The sequence below is a fragment of the Pinus tabuliformis genome, chromosome X (genome assembly GCF_031772625.1).
Source record: "Pinus tabuliformis cultivar Carrire ecotype Pingquan chromosome X, CPIR1, whole genome shotgun sequence".
In the NCBI taxonomy this organism is placed as follows: Eukaryota; Viridiplantae; Streptophyta; class Pinopsida; order Pinales; family Pinaceae; genus Pinus; species Pinus tabuliformis.
Window position 1 is genome coordinate 1,677,742,139 of NC_142308.1, and position 20,278 is coordinate 1,677,762,416.

General features: G+C 37.8%; 1 protein-coding gene across 1 annotated transcript; it reads right to left on the minus strand.

Annotated features, from left to right (window-relative positions):
* Window positions 1-721: 721 nt before the first annotated feature.
* On the minus strand, window positions 722-7,510 carry LOC149146453 (small ribosomal subunit protein uS11y). The gene is made up of 6 exons (XM_089449798.1): window positions 7,354-7,510; window positions 7,032-7,154; window positions 1,778-1,823; window positions 1,578-1,663; window positions 1,141-1,270; window positions 722-1,030 (listed from the first exon to the last, which is right to left on the minus strand). Exons 1-6 carry the CDS (start codon window positions 7,354-7,356, stop codon window positions 963-965), a joined length of 456 nt encoding a protein of 151 aa, XP_089305924.1. The 5' UTR covers window positions 7,357-7,510; the 3' UTR covers window positions 722-962.
* Window positions 7,511-20,278: the final 12,768 nt, after the last annotated feature.

Consider the following 20,278-nt stretch of genomic DNA (forward strand, 5'->3'; position numbering starts at 1 on the left):
CGATTGTAATCATCCATGTTTTGGACGTACTCATGTATACTACCACATTTTAGTCATATTTGGTTTTTCCAACTATGGATTTTGTCCAATATTGTATCATAATCATACAAGTAAATGATAACCATGTTTAAAACTACATGTATGGGGTTATGCTAATTTTCCGTTGCAAAGGAGATGATCATGAGGATCACAGGTATACTCAAGGGACTAGAAGTAACCCACAAGGCAATGTTTCTACAGTACCCTCAGAACATTATCATCTTGCCATAGACTCCCAAATGTACATCCACATGAATAGAATAAACTCTTTCAAGCTAAGTGAGACATATCCTACATGTGTATACCATAGCTTGCTGGTTTTACAATCCATATGTTGTTGCTAACCTCAAACTTGCATTTAGACAAACACATTAGCATTTCCATGACTTCATCTCAAAAGACATTTTGTTCAAGTGTATATGACCTAAAAAGATTTGCAAGGTGAAGAGAGCAATGGTAGAGTTCACCAGTTAAGCAAATTTGACACCTCCAAGAAAACACTACGGAAGCCTCTTTTGGAAACACCATATATATTAATAATACTTCTTATTAATATTCTACATAATCAAACTAATTAGCAGCTTTCTACAAATGCGTTATGTTGATACCAAATATCCAAACAAAAATCATTATATTTATGACTAAAGCTCAAAAATAAAACATTGAAATAGAATACAAATAATGAAATGCAAAACCCAAACATGAAATATATAAAATCTGTCTGCATCAAAAAATAGTAATTTGCTTAGATTGCCTACTTCAATAATTTCCTGAGTTGAATATTTTGGTTAAAAACAAAATTTCAACATTCCATGAAAATCCCTCTAAACCTCGCATTTTCTTAGCAAATGTTTTGCGTAACATAAATAATAATACCATAAAACAAAACTAGCACTTTCAAAATGGAGCACCCAAAGTGCACCCTACAACCTTCTTCCTCTTCGTCCACCCTTTCTCCTAGTGCTGTCAGTAGGGATTGGAGTCACATCCTCTGCAACATGGTAAAAACAAGCATAAATATCTCTACCAACTTCCTAAAACAGGATCTAAAATAGAAATCCCAAAAATGCACATGTGAATTGGAAACATAATCCTTATTACCTATACGACCAATCTTCATGCCAGAACGTGCAAGAGCACGAAGGGCAGACTGTGCTCCAGGACCAGGTGTCTTTGTTTTATTCCCTCCTGTTGCACGAAGCTTAATATGCAAGGCAGTTATACCAAGCTCCTGAAAATGAAACACACAGCTTATTGCACAATGCAGCAGCACCAAAAACCATCCCAATACAACTTGGGAGTCTGGGACTGTATAAAATGATAGACTTGAGAAATTACAAAGGCTAGTGCAACCAAAGATCAATGTTTCACTTATTAATAGCAATTTCACTTATTAATAGCAATAGCACAATAGATGGTAACTTAAAGGATTTCAAAGACAGTTGAATGTTCTACTTCATATGGAAGTACCAATTAAATAAGAAAAAGCAAGCTGAAAGTTCGAATTGTAACAAACCAAAAGAGATTGGGAAACATACCTTGCATCTCTGTGCAACATCTTGTGCTGCCAGCATAGCAGCATAAGGAGAAGATTCATCTCTGTCAGCCTTAACCTTCATACCCCCTGTGGACAAAAACAAAAGCACCAAAATCAAGAATAGTATAACCAGTGCATTATCTTAAAATATCATGCAGGCTTAGTTAAATATACATGTCAATCAGTGTAAGTTGGTCATACCAGTTACTCGAGCAAGTGTTTCCTTTCCAGAGAGATCAGTCACATGCTGCAATTATCAAAAAGTTAGAGCTTAAGAATGCAGTGGCATGAGGCACAGTTAATAAAAGATTCATACGAAGTCAAGGTTTTGGCACCAAAATACTCATTACTCAGTCACCGCATCTTGTTTTACCAAAATAAAACAGAAATTCAGGCAGTGACAAATTTAATGACAGACAAATCAAACTGGCTAGATGACTTTTTTATAGAATTACTGAAATAACAATTTTAGTTAATCTGACAAAAAAAGATTTGCCATCTTTCAATGCACTCTACATCCCAGCTTGGAATAAATGTGTCGTGTATATCTGTAATACATAATAAACTAAATTGTCCCAGAGAGAATTGAGGTGCAGCCTACAGCCTGGATTGGAAGAGGTGCATCCATCATGCTAACAAACTGAAATGAAAAAAAGGGTTGATGTCTGACATCTCACATAAAAAAGGAGGAAAAAAATCAAACCAGTGCAAACTGAACGAAACTGAACTTTGATGAAGCCTCTAGTAGCAACCCTGGATCTGCCAGCTTTGGTGGAATGTTCCAGAACCATAGAGGTAAAATAATACACATAGACGCTGAAAAACTGGGATCTGAAAGCAGCAACTTTACCACCAATGGGTGTATTTTATCGGCCTTTCATTTGCCATACACAAAGATTTGATAAGTGTCCATGTTGAGGGAAACTCTGCAGGAAGCATTAATGGGCAATCAAACGCTCAGAGATTTGGCAAGCAATTGGTTTGAGAGGCTGCATGCCTCCATATGGAAACGTATTGCAACTAGCAGAATAGGTGAATCCTCCGTGCCCACCACCACCTCTGGTAAATGTTAAATTTGATGACTAAAAAGTTTCCTACAATCCCAACCCAGTTTTAATTTCACCTTATCACTCCCATTCAGTTAAATGTTCTTTCCCATAAACATACATTCAACATATAGAACCTGGAATTGAAATTTTCAGATTAGAACACATGGAACTGTCAACACATGCTGAAAATAAAAATGGGCATAAACAAATCAGCAACACACATAAAAATACACAACCTTTGGTCAACTTAAACCCCAGTAAAACCCCTTCAATCTTCTCCGGGGAAAACCTGTTAGAGAGCTCATCAAATTTATTGATCTTTCATGTGCAGGAAAAACACATTTGCAAACAAAACAAAACAGCAAAATACAACTTATCTCTTCAACCCAAAACTCCTTGAAAACAGTGGCCCACTTTGCCTCAATTTTCATGTCACTTGAAGCTGAAAATATGTACTGTAAAGATACAGACTGTACGAACTATATTGTACGGGTTCCGTATGGACTATACGAATTTTCATACCACTGTAAGAATTTTTCAAAAAAAACTCTAAAATTTCTCTCGAACAGCATGCAGCTCACAACATTAAATGTTGTTCGTAATGTACCTTCTGTTGTTTTCTATGCCTTCATTTCCATGCTCATCTTTGTCCAAAAATCACTCCTTCAGCTTACTGCAACAAATTTCTCCTTCAGAACTTTTCTTCAGCTCTCTGCGTCCTTTCTCCAATCTGTTCATGAAGAATGAATGCAGTCTCTCTTTTCTTTTCCCCTTTTTGTTTCCCTAAATGACTTTTGGGCAACCCTAAAATCTAATGGCTCAGATTCATTTAGATCAAGGGATGAGAATAAATGTGCATTTAATTCTCACTTTCTATATTTTGACTCAACCATTAAATAAAGTACTCACATTGTACTTTATGTCTAAAGTCATTTTTCATTTTATAATTTAACATTAAATTTACCACTTGTAAAGTCACTTTCAATTTATAAAGTCACACTTAGGAAAGAATTATTTTGAACATTTTTCCCTAGGTAGAGACTAACCCATGGGAAACCACTTGTCCAAGGTACATTAAAAATCAACAGTAAACAAAGAAGATCTCCACTGATCTGCCCTCCACATGAGTTCATCATGGTGCAAGTTCATGTGGTTCAGCAGACCACCAAAGGCCATAATCAGTTGTGTTATGCATCTACAGTCTCAAATCATCAGGATAAGTTCTAGTTTTGAGTACAAGGTTTAGTATGAGTTCATTGTTTTTTCCATTTTCTATCCTCCTCCTCGATCAGAGTTATCCTTCTCTGCCAGTTCCAGTTCTTGTCCCTGGAAACTCTAACATCTGGATGTTCTTAAGGTGATCTCTTTCATGTTGTTTCTCCTCAGACTGTTGCTGTTATAGCTCCCTTGAGCTATTTGTCCTCTCTATCTTTACTCTGGTGTTACCCTCTCCCTGTCTCTGTCCAAAGTGTTCTCCTTGTCCTCTCGTCACCCTCAGTCTATCTCAGTGAGAATTCGACCCCTCATGTCCTCTCTATCTTTACTCTGGTGTTACACTCTCCCTGTCTCTGTCCAAAGTGTTCTCCTTGTCCTCTCGTCACCCTCAGTCTATCTCAGTGAGAATTCCACCCCTCATTCCCTCTGTCTGCACTCCAGCCTCCCTCCAGTGTCCTCGTATTCCATCCCAACCCCCTTCACTATCAGTTCATTATCATTTCCCTGGGCTTCTTTCCTAAGTCGCACTCCCTCTGTCTTATGAGTTCTCAGGTATTCCAATGCCTCATTGAGGGTCCAATCACTCAAACAGAGACAGGTCAAGGACCTGCTCAGGAACTCCCTCCACTTTTTCATATGCAAGTCACTGTTGAACACTCAACTGCAATCAACTTCATAACCACTCCCTGACTATCAAAGAGGAAATCAATAATGCTGAGGAAGAGGCCTGTTGAGAAACAAAGTAAAATATAGATTGAACTTGATTCCTCTATCTTGATAATTATTTTTGAATGTTAATCTTCTTGTTACTTATTATGTCTTCTTCGTCAAGCAATTATCAAATATTCAGTCTTCCAAGAAAATATAAAGATCACAAAGAAACAAGAGACACAAAAAATTAGGCTCCAAGCCAGGGCAAAATCCCACAAGGGGGAAAACCCAGCCAATCCTTCTCTTATAAAATCAGATCAAAACGAGACTTCCAAGACCAAGACAAAGACACTAAACTGCCACCTAAATGTCAAGTCCAACCCTCCTCCAAGTCTCCTCCAAATCTGGTCAACTGTATTCAAAGTCAACAAAAGACAAACTGTCCAAATCTGATCAACGGACTGAAATTACAGACCTGCGGTAGGAGACCGAAATTCCGCCCTGTAGCAACCTCAGAAAATTTCGGCCCTGTGCACAGAATCTCAGAGCACACATGTGAGCTTTCCTTGGTCAATTTTTTGGTCAAACTGGAGTCTCTTGCTTTTGACTTCATCCTTTTTCTCTTTCTTTTGACTCATTTTTCTCCTCTTTCTTGCTGATTTCAGAAGTATCTTGATGGTGGAATGGATGAGCTTCAATTAGGTCGAACTTGCTTCTTGTATGTAGCTGTCCAGGACGTCGAAGAGGTGGCTCTTGGAGGTCCAGGCCGACTTATCCCAAGGAGGGCCAACTTTGACCATATTGGTGGAATTTGAGTCAACATAAAATTCAAAAATAATTTTCTTACAAATTTCCAAATGAGACATGACTCAAGTACATTTTTTTACTCGAAGTAATTTCTTTTTGACTCTTATTACTTAATAAGCATGAAGAACATGCTTTGACCAAAAAGTTAAATATAATAATGAATATAATAAATACATCCGTAATTGTTTTATATTTACACTATGAAGACCAACAGTAGTTACATTTTCAACAAGGGCAAGGCAGAAAGGAGGTTCATTATGGACAAATACCATCATTAGCAACATTGGATAATGGATTCCAGATACTGGCATCGCAGGGGAATATTCAACAGGTATATGCAGGCTGTATACATCTACTGTCAAACCAAAACAATGGTGGGAAAAGTCATTGTGGAAAGTAGCGAGGAGCAGAAGGAAATCCTCCTGTTCATTGATGCTTTGTGTATGCACGTGCAGAAGCTGGATAAGTATATCGCTAAATTGACAAAGAAAACAGCCAACCTGGATTTATCTTGTGAAGAAGAAGAAGAAGAAGAATTTCCAGCAAAAGAGGATGAAGTCATCACCTCCAACTAGGCATTTCCTTCTAGTTGTGATTTTATCTCTCTGTTTACCAGTCTATCAGATAGCATAGTTACTAGTATATAATTCAGATAGGATAAATTTTGGATGTCTATATATCAGAAGCTATCCTATGAAGTTTATTAGCTGGACTAGACAGTCATACTATCAATTTTGATAACAAACTAGAACAAATGTTTTTTTGGTCCAGGAAACAGCCACTGCGCTGGCAGACCAGTAGCAAAATTATGGTATTTTTTTTATTTTGTCCTGTGTTAATATAATTTCGAAGAGGAGCTTAACAAACAAACAAAAAACTGACTGAAACTAAATATAACTTATTAGCTAGACTAGACAGTCATACTATCAATTTTGATAACAAACTAGAAAAAAAAATGGTCTAAGAAACATTGCTGTGCTATTGGTCTGGTTTCCCTTGTATCTTTTTTATTCTGTCCTATGCTAATATAATTTCAGAAAGGAGCTTAAAAAACAAAACTGAGGGAAACTAAATTGAAGATTTTACCTTAATTCAAAGCCAGTATATGGATCTATGTTAGTTTAGCACATTTTTAATCACAAAGTTAGAGAGAACTTGTTTTTTGAATGATGCAATCATATCGAGATTCGTTTATTTTTATTGTCTAATTAATGAAGCTATGTATCAAAATAACCGAATCTAATCATGGCTCTTTTCACTGGAATTTTTTTACTAAATGCACTTTGGCTAAATTTGAACATGAACACAAACCCAGTGAATTTACTAAAGCCAATGCAACAGCAGGTGAAAAAGTCTGGATTTAAACACTGGACTATTATTTAGAAAGCCAAGCGCTAAAAAGAAAAAATCTTTAACTCTCTATCACCCATGCATTCATTAGCACTCGACCAAGCATCCATACATAACTTCGAGCTAATGGATTAAAAACCCATAAACGCATTAACCTGAAACTGGGGATTGATGTATTATCAAACTATCTGCAAAGGGAGAGAACATCAAACACATCTGTCCATGTCTCATATATTATGCCCTCAAGATTTATTAAGTCCAGAACCTTAACAAACTGAGGGGCACTAAAAGGGGCATTTCAAAATAAAATCTAAATCGAAACCCAGTAAATAAATGATTTGCCAATAAACAAATAAGATGTCTTCTGGATCAGAGCTACATACCACAAAGGTGTCATTGAAGGATGCGAATATGTGCGCCACTCCAAACACTTGCTCACCGTCTCGAACACTAGGACCTAGGGTAACAGTCTCCTCTTTGGGCTCTCTAACCTTCTTTCTCCCAGACTGGTCAAAAACCCTAGAAAAGATTAGATTTTACTTTCCGGAAAAAACAAAAAAACCGCCATAGCTGATCAATTTGCGTAAGGAAAACCTCCAAGAATACCAGTTGGGTCTGTAAAAATTCCAGTCATGTGATATGCACAGTACGTTTTATCCGAATCCATATTCTTTAACTTGTAAAATAATAAGTAATGCACAATACCATGGCTACGATTGTCCTGTGAAAACTGCAAGTCGCTTGGTTGAAGACAGCCGCTCGTCTTCTCTCTCTCTCCGATTCTGCAAAGCCTCCGAAAGAACAAAACAAAGAGGTTCTCAAGGGATTAAGTATGGGTTTCGGACACAGGTTTTAGGGTTTCTGTTAACTAAAGTTTAGTAACAATAACTTTAATATTACCATAGTTGTTTATGTAGTTCGCGTTGTAATTTGGTTCGAGAGTTTGGTTGATGTTGTCAAAAATATAAATGTTAGGGTTGTTACTTAAAAATCCAGAGGTATTTATGGTATATGCTTGGAAATTAATTTTCTTTGTATTATTAGTTCGTGCCTTAATGCAGCAGGGACTGTTAATAAAAATTAATAAAATTTATGATATGAAAATTAAAGTTTTAATATAAATATATTATTTTGATTTTTGTTTAAGCAATTAGAGATCTTATTTAGCCTTTTTCTGTGGCCAAGAGGCATATGTAAATTTTGTTTTAAAGAACCTATCCTAGAGTCATTTTTCCACCCTCTAGTAATGGTTTAGCATTACTTCTAGCATTTTTACGGGGTGAAGAGGCACATGCAAACTTTGCTTTAAAGAACATATCATCAAGCCATTTTTCCACCCTCGAGTAATGGTTTAGCATTACTTTTAGCTTTCATCTAAAACATAAAATGTTATTTCTTTTAGTCTTAGAAAAATTTGGGTTACATAAGACTTTGGGTTTATTACCTATGAGGTTATTACATGTAACCCATTGTTTCATTGTAGTGGCATGAGTTGTTGTTATTAGTTTTTGAACAAAAATTAATAAAATTGTGATATGAAAATTAAAGTTTTAATACAAATGTATTATTTTGATTTTTGTCCACGCAATTAAATATTGACACCACTTTGTATTAGCCAATGAACACTATGAAAAGTTTAGAGATCTTATTTAGCCTTTTCCTGGGGTGAAGAGGCACATGCAAACTTTGCTTTAAAGAACATACCATCAAGCCATTTTGCCACCCTCGAGTAATGATCTAGCATTACTTCTAGCATTCATATAAAACATAAAATGTTATTTCCTTTAGTCTTAAAAAAAATGGGTTACATAAGACTTTGGGTTTATTACCTGTTAGGTTATTACATGTAACCCAGTGTCTCATTGTAGTGGAATGTTAGCCATCTGCCAAGGCTCTCATGGCTACTAATACAATGTTACCTCCACTACCAATTCAACTCTATTTCCACTTGACATAGCTCTGAACAAGTCAGGAAGGTTGGGCCTCGAGGACTAATAACATCAAGGATCGCGTAACTTATCTCATTTTTCCATTGTTGTGTAAGCTACAAGATGTTATCCAAGTCGTGCAAAAAAAAGCGATGAGAGAGTGATGGAACATTCAAATTCCAGTGATGCTCTACAAATAAAAGTTGAGGCATGTTGCAGAGGAACCCCCAATAGTGCTTTGTTCTTGACTAGCACTTATCTTTTTGTTTTCTATTCCAAGTTGTTGGCTTTGTTCTTCGTGGGTGCTTATCGCAGAAGGAAGCGGTCCCAACCAACCAAGCGCTTGATTCAACCAAGTGCTCGATTCATTTGGGCAATGTCGAAATCTGTTGTAGGTATTCCTGCAAGGCACAAACACTCTCATCTTACCATTTTTAGATTATTTTTAGTAACTCCTGAATTTCTAACTAATAAGCCTTACCATATGGCAAAGAATGAAACTTGAATGGCATACCTAGAGTTTGTTAATGTGGTTTCCTTGATTTTGTTTGTGCATCTTGCAAGAAGTAAGAAGTATAGTTTAGCTAGCTTTAGAAGTGAGCTTGTATGCACTCGTCGTTTGTTCAAATTATAAAAACCTTTGAAGTGTCTTGAGAGAACCCCTCTGGATGTTCTAGGGTGCATCTTTATTTCTAGCTTGGTCTCACCTACCACCTGTGGTCATTTTGTGTAATAGCCTCAGGTTAAAAGTTCATGTAATAAAGGATAATAAAAGAAAAAAGAATAAGACCAAGGTCACGAGACGCGTATTCCAAGTTGAATGTTGGGCAAAGCACTATAGTGGGCATCACTTTCGGTTTATTTATGGCTAAGGAAATTGGCAAAGGCAAAGAGGTATTAATTGGCATTTTATTTATAAAATAAGGGAAAATAGGAGAAAGGGAAGGTGAAGAGACATAGATTTGCATGAGAGGGAAATTAGAGGGAAAATGAAGAAAATAGAGGCCTCAATGATAAAAAGGATTTTGAGGATCAGTTCACATCTTTTGTTGGTTAACGTTTTGTCAGTTTTGTTTTTCAATTAGTGAAAAGAGAGAGAGAGAGAGCACCAAGAGGAGAAAGCAAGCAAGCAGGCAAAGGAAGGAAAAAGGATAAGCAAGGAAAGCAAGGAGAGCAAGGAGAAGGTTGGATCAGCAACTTCAGCAGGAGGATATTGTAGGTAATAGGTTACATGTGTGATTTTCTAACTGAGGTGTGAATGCATGGTACATGCATTTGTTTATTTCATTCATTTGTTGTAATTGGCATGGGTTTTGTCAGGTTTGACAATGGTTTCGGCCTTTCCTTACCATTTCCTGAATAGTCATGGTGTGATGGGATTCATTTGTTGGTTAAGCGTTGGATTGCTGAAAGATTTTGGAACTAGGTGAGGTGCTCTCAGGAAAATTCCAAAAGGGTTGGGGGTGGAGATGTTTTTCTTCGGGAAGTCCTCGACATGTGGGTGGAGACAGGCAAATTCCTCAAGGCATGGTGAAGGAATTTTGAGGCATCCAAGCTTGTTTTGGTTTTGTGGTCTCTTAACCAGTTTTGGCGAGATCACGGTAGTTTGATGGTGGGGTGGTTTAACCTCTAGATTCCCTTAGTTGTTTATGTCTTGGTTTATCCCATGAGATCCCACATTCATGCTTGGAATATGGAACAGGGGTGATTGGTTAAAAGAAATATTTGGTTAAGCTCAATCTATGGTTGGGTGGTATGTGGAAGTCCCTAACTTGGTTGGATTTTTCATAAGTTAATAAGAGATATTTTTCTATTGTACTCTATGAGCATTTATACTTGTTATTATGTGGCTTTGATGGTTGTTCTGTCATGGTTAATATTTTGATTATATGTTGGTTATAAGCATGGTTCTATAACATGATCTAGTTATGGCTCTTGTTATGCTTTGATTAGTTGATGAATGGTTGATGAATGCATGGGCTAACAAGTGTTTTTGTAGTTACTTGAGAGGGAATTAGACCTTCTCGGTGATTCACAACTAAAGAATAGAGATTTACACTCATATATGCATTCATGACCTATAGCTTACATGTATACCATTTGTTTGATGAAATGTCTAGTATGTTTTGGTCTATCTAGGTCAAGTTTATGACTTAGGTTTGTATGTTTAGCCTTGTCATTATGTCATTAATCATTAATCTAGAAGTTGACCTGGAAAGGTGGCTCAGATCTCGAGACCGCACCCTCTGAACTGGAGATTTTGGGCTATAATTGCACTCGAGCAGTGTTTTGCATGTGGTTGGAGGCCTATAACTGCACCCAGGTCGTGTCATGCATGTGGTTGGGGCTCTAGGTTAGTGAAATAAGGTTACATCTCAGAGATTGACCACTTGGGGTGTTCCTTCAGCTCCTTGGCGATCTGTAGTCCCTATAGGATGTCAATTTGTAGTCAGTAAGTCTCAGTTGTAGGCCCCACTTCCTTAACTGGAACTAGGAGGTTGGGTCATGTCATAGTGACACTCCACTTCACATTTGTCCAAAGGGCTTGTAGAAGCGGGTAAATGTGGGAGGGGGCATGTTACAAATTGGTATCATAGCTTTGAGGTTCAAACACTTGGATTGGATGGGCTAGACGCAAGTTGTTATGCATGCATTTTCATGGTTATGGTTGTCGTGCATGAGGTCGTTGTATGCAGTCAGTGTTATCATGCATGATGTTGACATGTTGATATGAATATATATATGCATCGAGCTAATTTGGATTGATTACTACAGATGAGATAGCCTCCCGTGAACTTCACTAAGCTATGTTGATTATGTTTATATTTGGTTTTCTTGCATGGTATGTTTGCATAAAGAAGATCATAGATGACAAGCAAAATGGTGGATTAAAGTTCATGCGACTCTCCTTATAGATCAGATGAGCAACCAAGAAATGAGTACTCTCCTGACATAGTAGATACCTTGAGAAGTCTGAAGGAAGAAATCAAAATTTGCAAAGCGGATAATGACAGGATCATTAAGTCACAAGAAATACTTGCTAGGGCACAGGAAAAGCAAGCAGAGGTTAATGCAGTTATCCTTCAGAGTTTGTCAAATTTGCAGAAACAGGGACAACCATAGATAAATTATGGACAAGAGGATAGGACAAATGGGGCATATGGTAGCAGGTCTCATGGAGGACACAAGTCGAATAGGGATGACACGGTCAGAGGTGGCAGATGGATGGATACACCTGACAAGAAAGGTAGTGGTTATGGGTTCTATTCTAGTTCTGGTTCGAATAGACATCATGGTCAACATCGGTATCATCCTTGCAGGAGGAGTGAGAGGGGATACTTGCCAATTGAGTTCAAGAAATCCAAGCCTCCTACATTTGATGGAGAGTTGAAGAAACCGCAAGATTCAAAAACATGGTTGTTTGGAATGAAGAAGTTCTTTGAGTTGCATGACTATACAAAGAATATGAAGGCCACAATAACTATTTTTAGTCTCAAGGGAAAGGCAAACTTTTGGTGGGAAGAAGTGAAGTGTGTCAAAGGCATCAGGATAGAGGAGTTGAGTTGGCATGAATTCAAGAGACTTTTTAGAAAGAAGTAATTGTCAGAGAGATACTATGACGGTAAGGCTAAGGAGTTCTATGAATTAAAGATGGGAATTTTTGAGGTACGTGTCATATCTTAAGGATGAGAAGACAAAGGTTCAAAGATTCATCAGTGGACTACCATTAACATTCAAGGATCAGATTGAGTATGATGAACCTCAGTCACTAGAGGAAGTCATTGGGAAGTTGAAGCATTGTTATGAGAAATCAAAGTGCAAGACTGAGCCTAAGCATGACTAGAAAGGCAATGACAAGACCAAATGAAAATGGCCTCTAAAGCGGGAAAGACCTCAGGATGCAAGTGAGAAAGAGAATGTGGCTCCTTACAAGAAGTTCAGTACAACAGAGAAGGGACATGGATCTCAGCCTGGAGAGCAGAATAAGGGTAGTGGCAGAGAATCGTTGCAGTGTTGGATTTGTGGCAAGGATCATTGCAAGAAGGATTGTTCATTGTATCAGGGTGGTAGACCTTAGATCTACAATGCTCAGGAGGTGCATATAGTTGGGGAGTTGGACAGAATATTCCTCGGATCTATGCATTATTTGATAACAAGTAGTTAGGCATCCATTATTGAGATGGAAGGTAAGCTTTGTGATCAAGTTGTTTCCATTTTGATTGATCTTGGATCTAATTATAGTTACGTTTATCCTAACCTGGTGGATAAGTGTGGCTTGAGTAAAGAAGTGTGTGTAGAGTCTTGGTTGGTGCAATTGGCTACAGGTATTAAGAAAAGAGTTCATCATTGAGTGAGAGCTTGTACATTTGAGCTGAATGATATGCCTACATCAGCACATCTAAATGTGCTTCCTTTGGGTTCATACAATATGCTTTTAGGTATGGATTAGTTGTACCTTCACAGGACTAAGGTAGTGTTACATGCTATTTTGTCACATCAAAACTATAAGCCTGCAAGTCGGATCAATCAACATCCTTAAACACTTTGTCATAATCCGTTCACAAATCCCTAAGCATCACTTTTCCCAAAAGTCTGAGTTTCTAGGACAATTAGCTAAAAAAACATTGTTTTTACCCTAGTGCACCTTGCATGCTTAGCCACTTGTGTTCAACGCATGTTACATACTTGATAGCTAGGGCTGGTCAGCGCATGTTGCTCCCTTCTGCAGGTGCGTTGATTCTAGAAATTCCGGAAAAATAAAAAATATCTTCAGAGCTTCCTCTTCTAGAAGCTTCCTCTTCCAGAAGCTTCCAAGGTAGTTTTAACTATTTACCACAGATAGAGAGTTCGGATCCCTATCTGATCCTATCTTGGAGACCTTATCTCTTATCCTTTGAGCTTATCCTCCCTCATAAGTGGATCTCAAGCCTAGATTGGTAATTGGATAAAAATTCCTAAACTACCACACTCATCCTATAAATTTACTGCCTCCCATAAGGTCTGGGTTGGATTTTGGAGATTGATAATGCCCTCATGTTGCTGCTTTGAACCTAAAGGAGTCATCACATTCATGCATTAGGGTTGATGTTGAGGTGTGCTTTGTGACAAGGAAGGACAAGTCAACTTGGAGAGACATCTACAAAGTCAACTTATATTTATGGTTGTAAACTCTCTCCTATATTTGTCAATACAAAAAGTATCTTGTTTTCCTATATTTGTTGTGTTATGTTTGCACTCATGTATTTCAATGCCATGTTGATTCATTGAATAGAGATTTTAGATTATGTTACATGGATTGTGTTTTCTTTGCTTATTTTAGTCGTGTGTACAGGTTCTAATTATAGCACTTGGAGCTAAATTTGGAGCTTACAAGCAAGGAGGAAAGGAAGGCTTGCTTCAAATTCCAGGTAGGCTTCTTTGCTATTTTCTAATTTTTCTAAGGAAAACTCAATTCTTTTTGCCTTTTGTTGTTTTAGATTAGACCACTAGATCTAGAGAATTCATCTTTGTTTGCAATCGTGAAAATTCTGTATAACAAATTCAAACTGTCATCCAAGCATGGGTCCACACTTTGTCATTAGTGGAGAAAACTTTTTTATCATCGTACATGTAATGTGGCTTATATTTTGAGAATGGGTATGCATCCCTCAGCAGTGATATCATGATGAAAATGTATTGCAACAGATGATGATATCAACCAATTATTTTTTATATGGACTTGTCACAAGGTAAAGCAATTTAGTCCTCAACCATTGCTTCTGAATTTGTACTTTAGGGGGAAATCTATTATAGGTCATTTTGTCACATCATCACAATAGGCCTACAAACCAGATCAATCAACATCCTTAAACACTTTGTCATAATCCCTTCACGAAACCCTAAGCATCACTTCTCCAAAAAGTCTGAGTGTCTGGGACAATTAGCTAAAATTTATTGCTTTTAACTCCAACGCATCTTGCATGCTCATCCACTTATGTTCAACGCATGTTGCATACCTAATAGCCAGCGTTGGTCAGCACATGTTGCTCCCTTCCGCAGGTGCATTGATTCTAGAAATTCAAGAAAATTAAAAAATATCTCTGAAGCTTACTCTTCTAGAAGCTTCCAAGGTAGTTTTAACTATTTACCACAAACAAAGAGCTCGAATTCCTATCTGGTCTTATCTTGGAGACCTTATGTCTTATCCCTTGAGCTTATCCTCCCTCTTAAGTGGATCTCAAGCCTAGATTGGTAATTGGATAAGAATTCCTAAACTACCACACTCATCTTGTAAATTTACTGCCTCCGATAAGGTTTGGTTTGGCTTTTGGAGATTGATAGTGCCCTCATGTTATTGCTTTTAGCCTAAGGAGTCATCACATTCATGCATTAGGGTTGATGTTGAGGTGTGCTTTGTGGAAAGGAAGGACAAGTCAACTTGGGGAGACATCTACAAAGTCAACTTCTATTTATGGTTATAACGGTCTCCTATATTTGTTAATATAAAGAGCATCTTGTTTTCCTATATTTGTTGTGTTGTGTTTGCACTCATATATTTCAATGCCATGCTAACTCATTGAATAGAGATTTTATATTATGCTACGTGGATTATGGTTCCTTTGCTTGTTTTAGCCGTGTGTAGCAAGGAGGAAAGGAAGGCTTGCTATAGATTCCGGGTAGGCTTCTTTCTCATTTTATAATTTCTCTAAAGAAAACCCAAATCTTTTTGTCTTCTGTTGTTCTAGATCATACCACTAGATCTAGGAATTCACCTTTTTTTGCAATCATGAAAATTTTGTTAACAAACTGGCCTTCGACCTAACAACGACAACTTGTATATCTGATCCGATAAAAAAAACAACAACAACAAAAAACAAAAACAAACAAATAAACAAATAAACAAAAAAGAAAGTAATAATAATAATAAAATAAAAATAAATAAATAAAATAATAAAATAATAATAAATAAATAAAATTTGAAGGTCTATTAAAAACATGCAAGCAAATTTATGTCTTGTGGGAAATGGATCAAGTTGCAAAAGCACATAAACTTTAATGTTTTAGAAACTCAGTTTGCAGAAATAAAATAGATAAATATGAACCATGAACAACAACACAAAACAACAAATTGATAATGAAGTTCACCCCTCCTGGGCTACGTCTCCAGGTCCAACTTCCAATGTTGAGCCTCTTCAATTATATGCTCAAATATGAAATTACATCAGTTTAATGCTCAAAATGCAAAAATAGTTCTGCCAATGGATTCAAAATGCTCAAAAACCCCCATTTAAGCTCTTCTTGAGCTCAAAAAGGTTAAAAAATGAGCAATATATGCCTCCTTGAACAAATTCTACTAATTGTTATGCAAATATGCAATTCTAGCTAATCATCCTATGATTTCCGTCTTCTGCTAACCGCTCAACGACAATTTCGCCTGGCGCCAGTGAAATTCCCGTTGAAAAGGAGGCAAATTGTCGCCTCCTTAACTGTGCCAATATCCCTTAAGCATCGGTCAAGGCCACATGGGGCGCCATGTGGTTGGGGGTAGGCGGTTACACCACTCTGCTCCTTCTGTTCTTGGCATATGGTCATATAGTGATTCATGGGGTCAGGGGCCGGTGTGGGCCAGGTGCCACTCGGTCCACTCCCTCCATCGCAGTTATTGGTCATGTGTAGTTCAACAAAACCAGGGATTGGGGCCAAGTTCCTCGCCCCTCCCGCTACCTTTCAACCGAATTGAATTCAAATGAATTTGGGTTCTTACATATATTAAAAACAAATACGTGGTTCATTGGTTCATTCAAATGAGATCTTGTGTTTGACTCCAACAGGGTCAACCAGTCATGACTAACCAATTTTGGGCTCTCCCGAAGTGCCATGTTGCACTAAGGGGACTGGGCGACATGTCACTCAGTGATTGGTCTACACCATGTACCCTTAACCAATAGAAATGCACCAACCAGTCTTGTACAATACTACCACGTATCAAACACAGGATTAGTTTAAACCACTTACTGTGCATGCCTAGTCAGATGTTGAATTCAGCGTACGGTCTGCCTAGTCAGTACCCCAGTCAATCGTGCTGCTTGACTTTTTAGTTGTTTGGGCAAAACTTCAGAATGTGATATCTTGAGCATATGATGTTGGTTTGAGGCAATTCAAGCGGTGTTGGATTCAGGACGACGAACACTACGATCCGGTGTTGGTTCTGAGCAATTTTGAGCATTTTTCTGATCCCCTGGATCATTCCTCCCCACTAGAAGCTTTTGAACCACCAAAAGGTTGTTTTCAGTTAACAATATGTGAGGGTACAACTCCCTCACCCTTATGATCTCAATCCATTTGGCCTTACTTGGATTAGTTCCCTTGAGCCCCACATGAAGATACTCCACGTAGCCTCTGCGTGAAGTCTTTATCTTCCTGTCAAGAATAGTATCTTGCTACAATTATTCTAAGTATTTATGGGAGAAATATTGTATTGTTGGAATATGAACATTCTCTCCTTGATATTCAATCATAGGTGGCTCGTATAATCTCAAATTTTCCACATTTATAACAACATAAATTACATGTATGGTGGTATATCTAATCGGAAGGTGTTATTACCAATCTTCTCCAAGATTTTAAAAGGACCATATCTGATTGGTTTGAGATTTTTACCTTCTCCTTGGAGCCTTTCCTTGCTGATATAAAGCCAAACTTGATCTCCCACCTAGAAGTTGTGGTCAACACAATGCTTATCATGTCTCACCTTGTACTTGGCTTGACTCTTCTCCAACTGTTCTTATACCATCTAATGCACCAACTGAATCTGTTCAATGAAGTGCTTGGCCTTATCTATATCATTGTGTCCATCCACCACAACATCTTTCCCAAAGATAAAATCTAAGGGAGATTTTGGTAAATATCCCAAACATGCTTCAAATGGAGATGTCTGAGTTGAAGAATGCTTGGCTTTGTTGTAGGCATGTTGGATGTAATGTAAGTGTTCATCCCAAAGCTTAGGATGCTTGCCACAATAACCACGAAGGAGATGTACTATTGTTTTGTTTATCACTTTTGTCTAGCCATCAATTTGTGGATGAAACGTTGTGCTCTTCTTTAACTTGGTGTCTTCCCATAAACTTTACCAAGATTCCCCAACAATTCGGGAATCTCAATCATAAATAATAGAAGCAATCAACCCAAAGTGTACCCATGCATTTTGGAAGAACATCTTTGCAATTTGTATCCACAACAACATAAAGATAATCATGACCTTTCTTTGACATTGGTAGTCCTCCTACGAAATCCATAGAAATACTTTCCTAAGGACGAGAAGGAATAGGAAGTGGAGTATACAAACCCAACTTTCTATTGCTAGGCTTGCTAGTAGCACACATAGAACAACCTTTTAGATATCTTGAAACAATTTCATTCATGTGAGGCCAATAACAATACCTTTGTAATTGTGCAATTTTTTTGCCTACACGAAAGTGGCCAACAATAAGAGAAGTATGAGATAATGTTGACTCTTTCACCTTGTGGAACATATAACTTGCCAAGATGGTACAACAACTTGTTATGAACACGATAATCCAACTATTCAACATGATTGCCTTAATCAAAGTTGCATAAACATATTTAAAATCATCATCTTGAGCATACTATTCAATATAACTTTCATGCATGATTGAGTTATACTTAAGAATGACATATGAATTAACAATAAGCCTCAACAACGTTGTTGTATATACTTTTCTGATACCTAATTACCAAATGGAATTGATGTAGAAATCCCATCCACCTGAAATGTCTAGCTTGTTGTAGCTTGGTTTGCGATTGTAAATATTGCAAAGGTTGATGGTCAGTGTGAATAATCATTTCTTTTCCCATCAAATAATGCTTCCATTTCTTCATGCTTTGTACCAAAGCATACAACTCTATCATAAGTTGGATAGTTAATTACTTCATTGGTAAAAGTTTCATAATGATAACAAATAGGCTTACCTTGCTGCATCAAAACTGCTCCCATGGCATAATCACTTGCATTGGTTTGAATCTCAAATGACTGCTTAAGATCTGGAAGTGCAAGAACTGGTGTTGTACTGATTTTCTCTTTCAATGTATCGAAGGCTTTATGCTACTTGCCTCCCCATTGAAAGACTTGTTTCACACTTGTCAAAGCATGTAGTGGAGCTGCAATAGATGAGAAGTTAGCAATAAACTTTCTCCAATATTGGGTTGCTCCCAAAAAGCTCCTAAACTCTGTTACATTATTGGGCTTAGGCCAATTCACAATGACTTCAACCTTTGAGGGATCAATATTCAATTCACCCCCTCCAACAATATAACCCAAATAAACTAAAGAGGTTTTCCCAAATTCACACTTTGACATCTTCAAATATAATTTATCTTCCTTTAATACATCTAAAACTTGCTTAACATGCTTGACATGCTCTCTTACTGAAAATCAGAATTCCATCTAAGTAGACTATGACAAAATCATCAAGAAATGGTCTCAACACATCATTCATAGCTCTCATGAATGTTACAAGTGCATTATAAAGCCTAAGTGGCATAACTAACCATTCAAACAAACCTTGTTTTGTCTTGAAAGCAGTCTTCCAAATATCACCTTCAACAATCCTGATCTGATGATAACCACTTCTCAAATCTAACTTAGTGAAATAAACAACATCATTCAATTGGTCCAGCAAATCAACAATACGTGGAAGAGGATAGTGATTATTTACCGTGATTTTGTTCAAAGCTCTAGAATCCACATGCATGCGCCATGTACCATCCTTCTTTGGAACCAAGACAATAGGAGACCCACAAGAAGGTGTACTTGGTCTAATGACCCCTTTGTCAAGTAGTTCTTGAATTTGTTTTTTGATATCCACATTCTCCAAAACTGACATTAAGTACATGCTAATGTTTGGAAGAGGTGCATCCTGCTACAATTGAATCTCATGTTGGATTCCTCTTTTAGGAGGAAACCCTTCAAGTTCCTGAAACATCTTATCATATGTGTTACACAGTAATTTGTCACTGCCTTCCTGCCAGTCTTCCTACTGTGTCATGAGTCCAAATCATCCATGCTCGTGCTCTCTAATGTTGCCAAATGACCCACTTTGCCAAAGTTTTCCCATCATCGCGACTGTTGTAAAAATAAACGCGCTGATGAACGCTCCAAAACAGACCGAATGCGCTGCCAGCGCGAAAGTACACGTGATTCTCGCGATGGTCGAATTTCATGAGACAACGCGACGGTTGCTTATATTTGATCGCGCTGACATGACTTTCTTCGTTATTCAGTCGCGATGCCAGCGCTCCAGTGCAGTTATGCACCCGCGATGATCCAGTCTGGGCGAGTTTGTTCTAACAACCGGCCTTCCAGATGCCTCCAGACCTGGTTGTTGGTCTTGTATATGTCGCCCTCCCTTCTCTGGCATGTCTGTTTCGTCATTTGAGCCACCTTCCTTGGAGATAAGCTCATCCTCCCACCATTCATGGGGACTCCTTCTCCTATTTAAGCCTCCACCATTGCTATGAGCTGGGAGTTTGGAATTCATAGTGTTTGGGGTGTTGCTGATAGTGTGTGAGCTTGATAGGTAGCTGGTGTGACAAGTGTGGATTTGTTAGAGAGCTTAAGGAAGGTTGTGAAGTGTTTTGATCTTGTGTAAACTTGTGTGAGAGAGAGTTTTGTCTTGGGAGATCTACCTTCAAGGGTGAATGCT

What these genes read in the sequence shown, in the direction of transcription:
- LOC149146453 (XM_089449798.1), bottom strand. An exon ending in ATGTTGCACAGAGATGCAAG is followed by an intron (nt 1,271 to 1,577) that starts GTATGTTTCCCA and finishes TTTCATTTTCAG; the next exon opens with GAGCTTGGTATAACTGCCTT. An exon ending in CATGAAGATTGGTCGTATAG is followed by an intron (nt 1,031 to 1,140) that starts GTAATAAGGATT and finishes ACCATGTTGCAG; the next exon opens with AGGATGTGACTCCAATCCCT.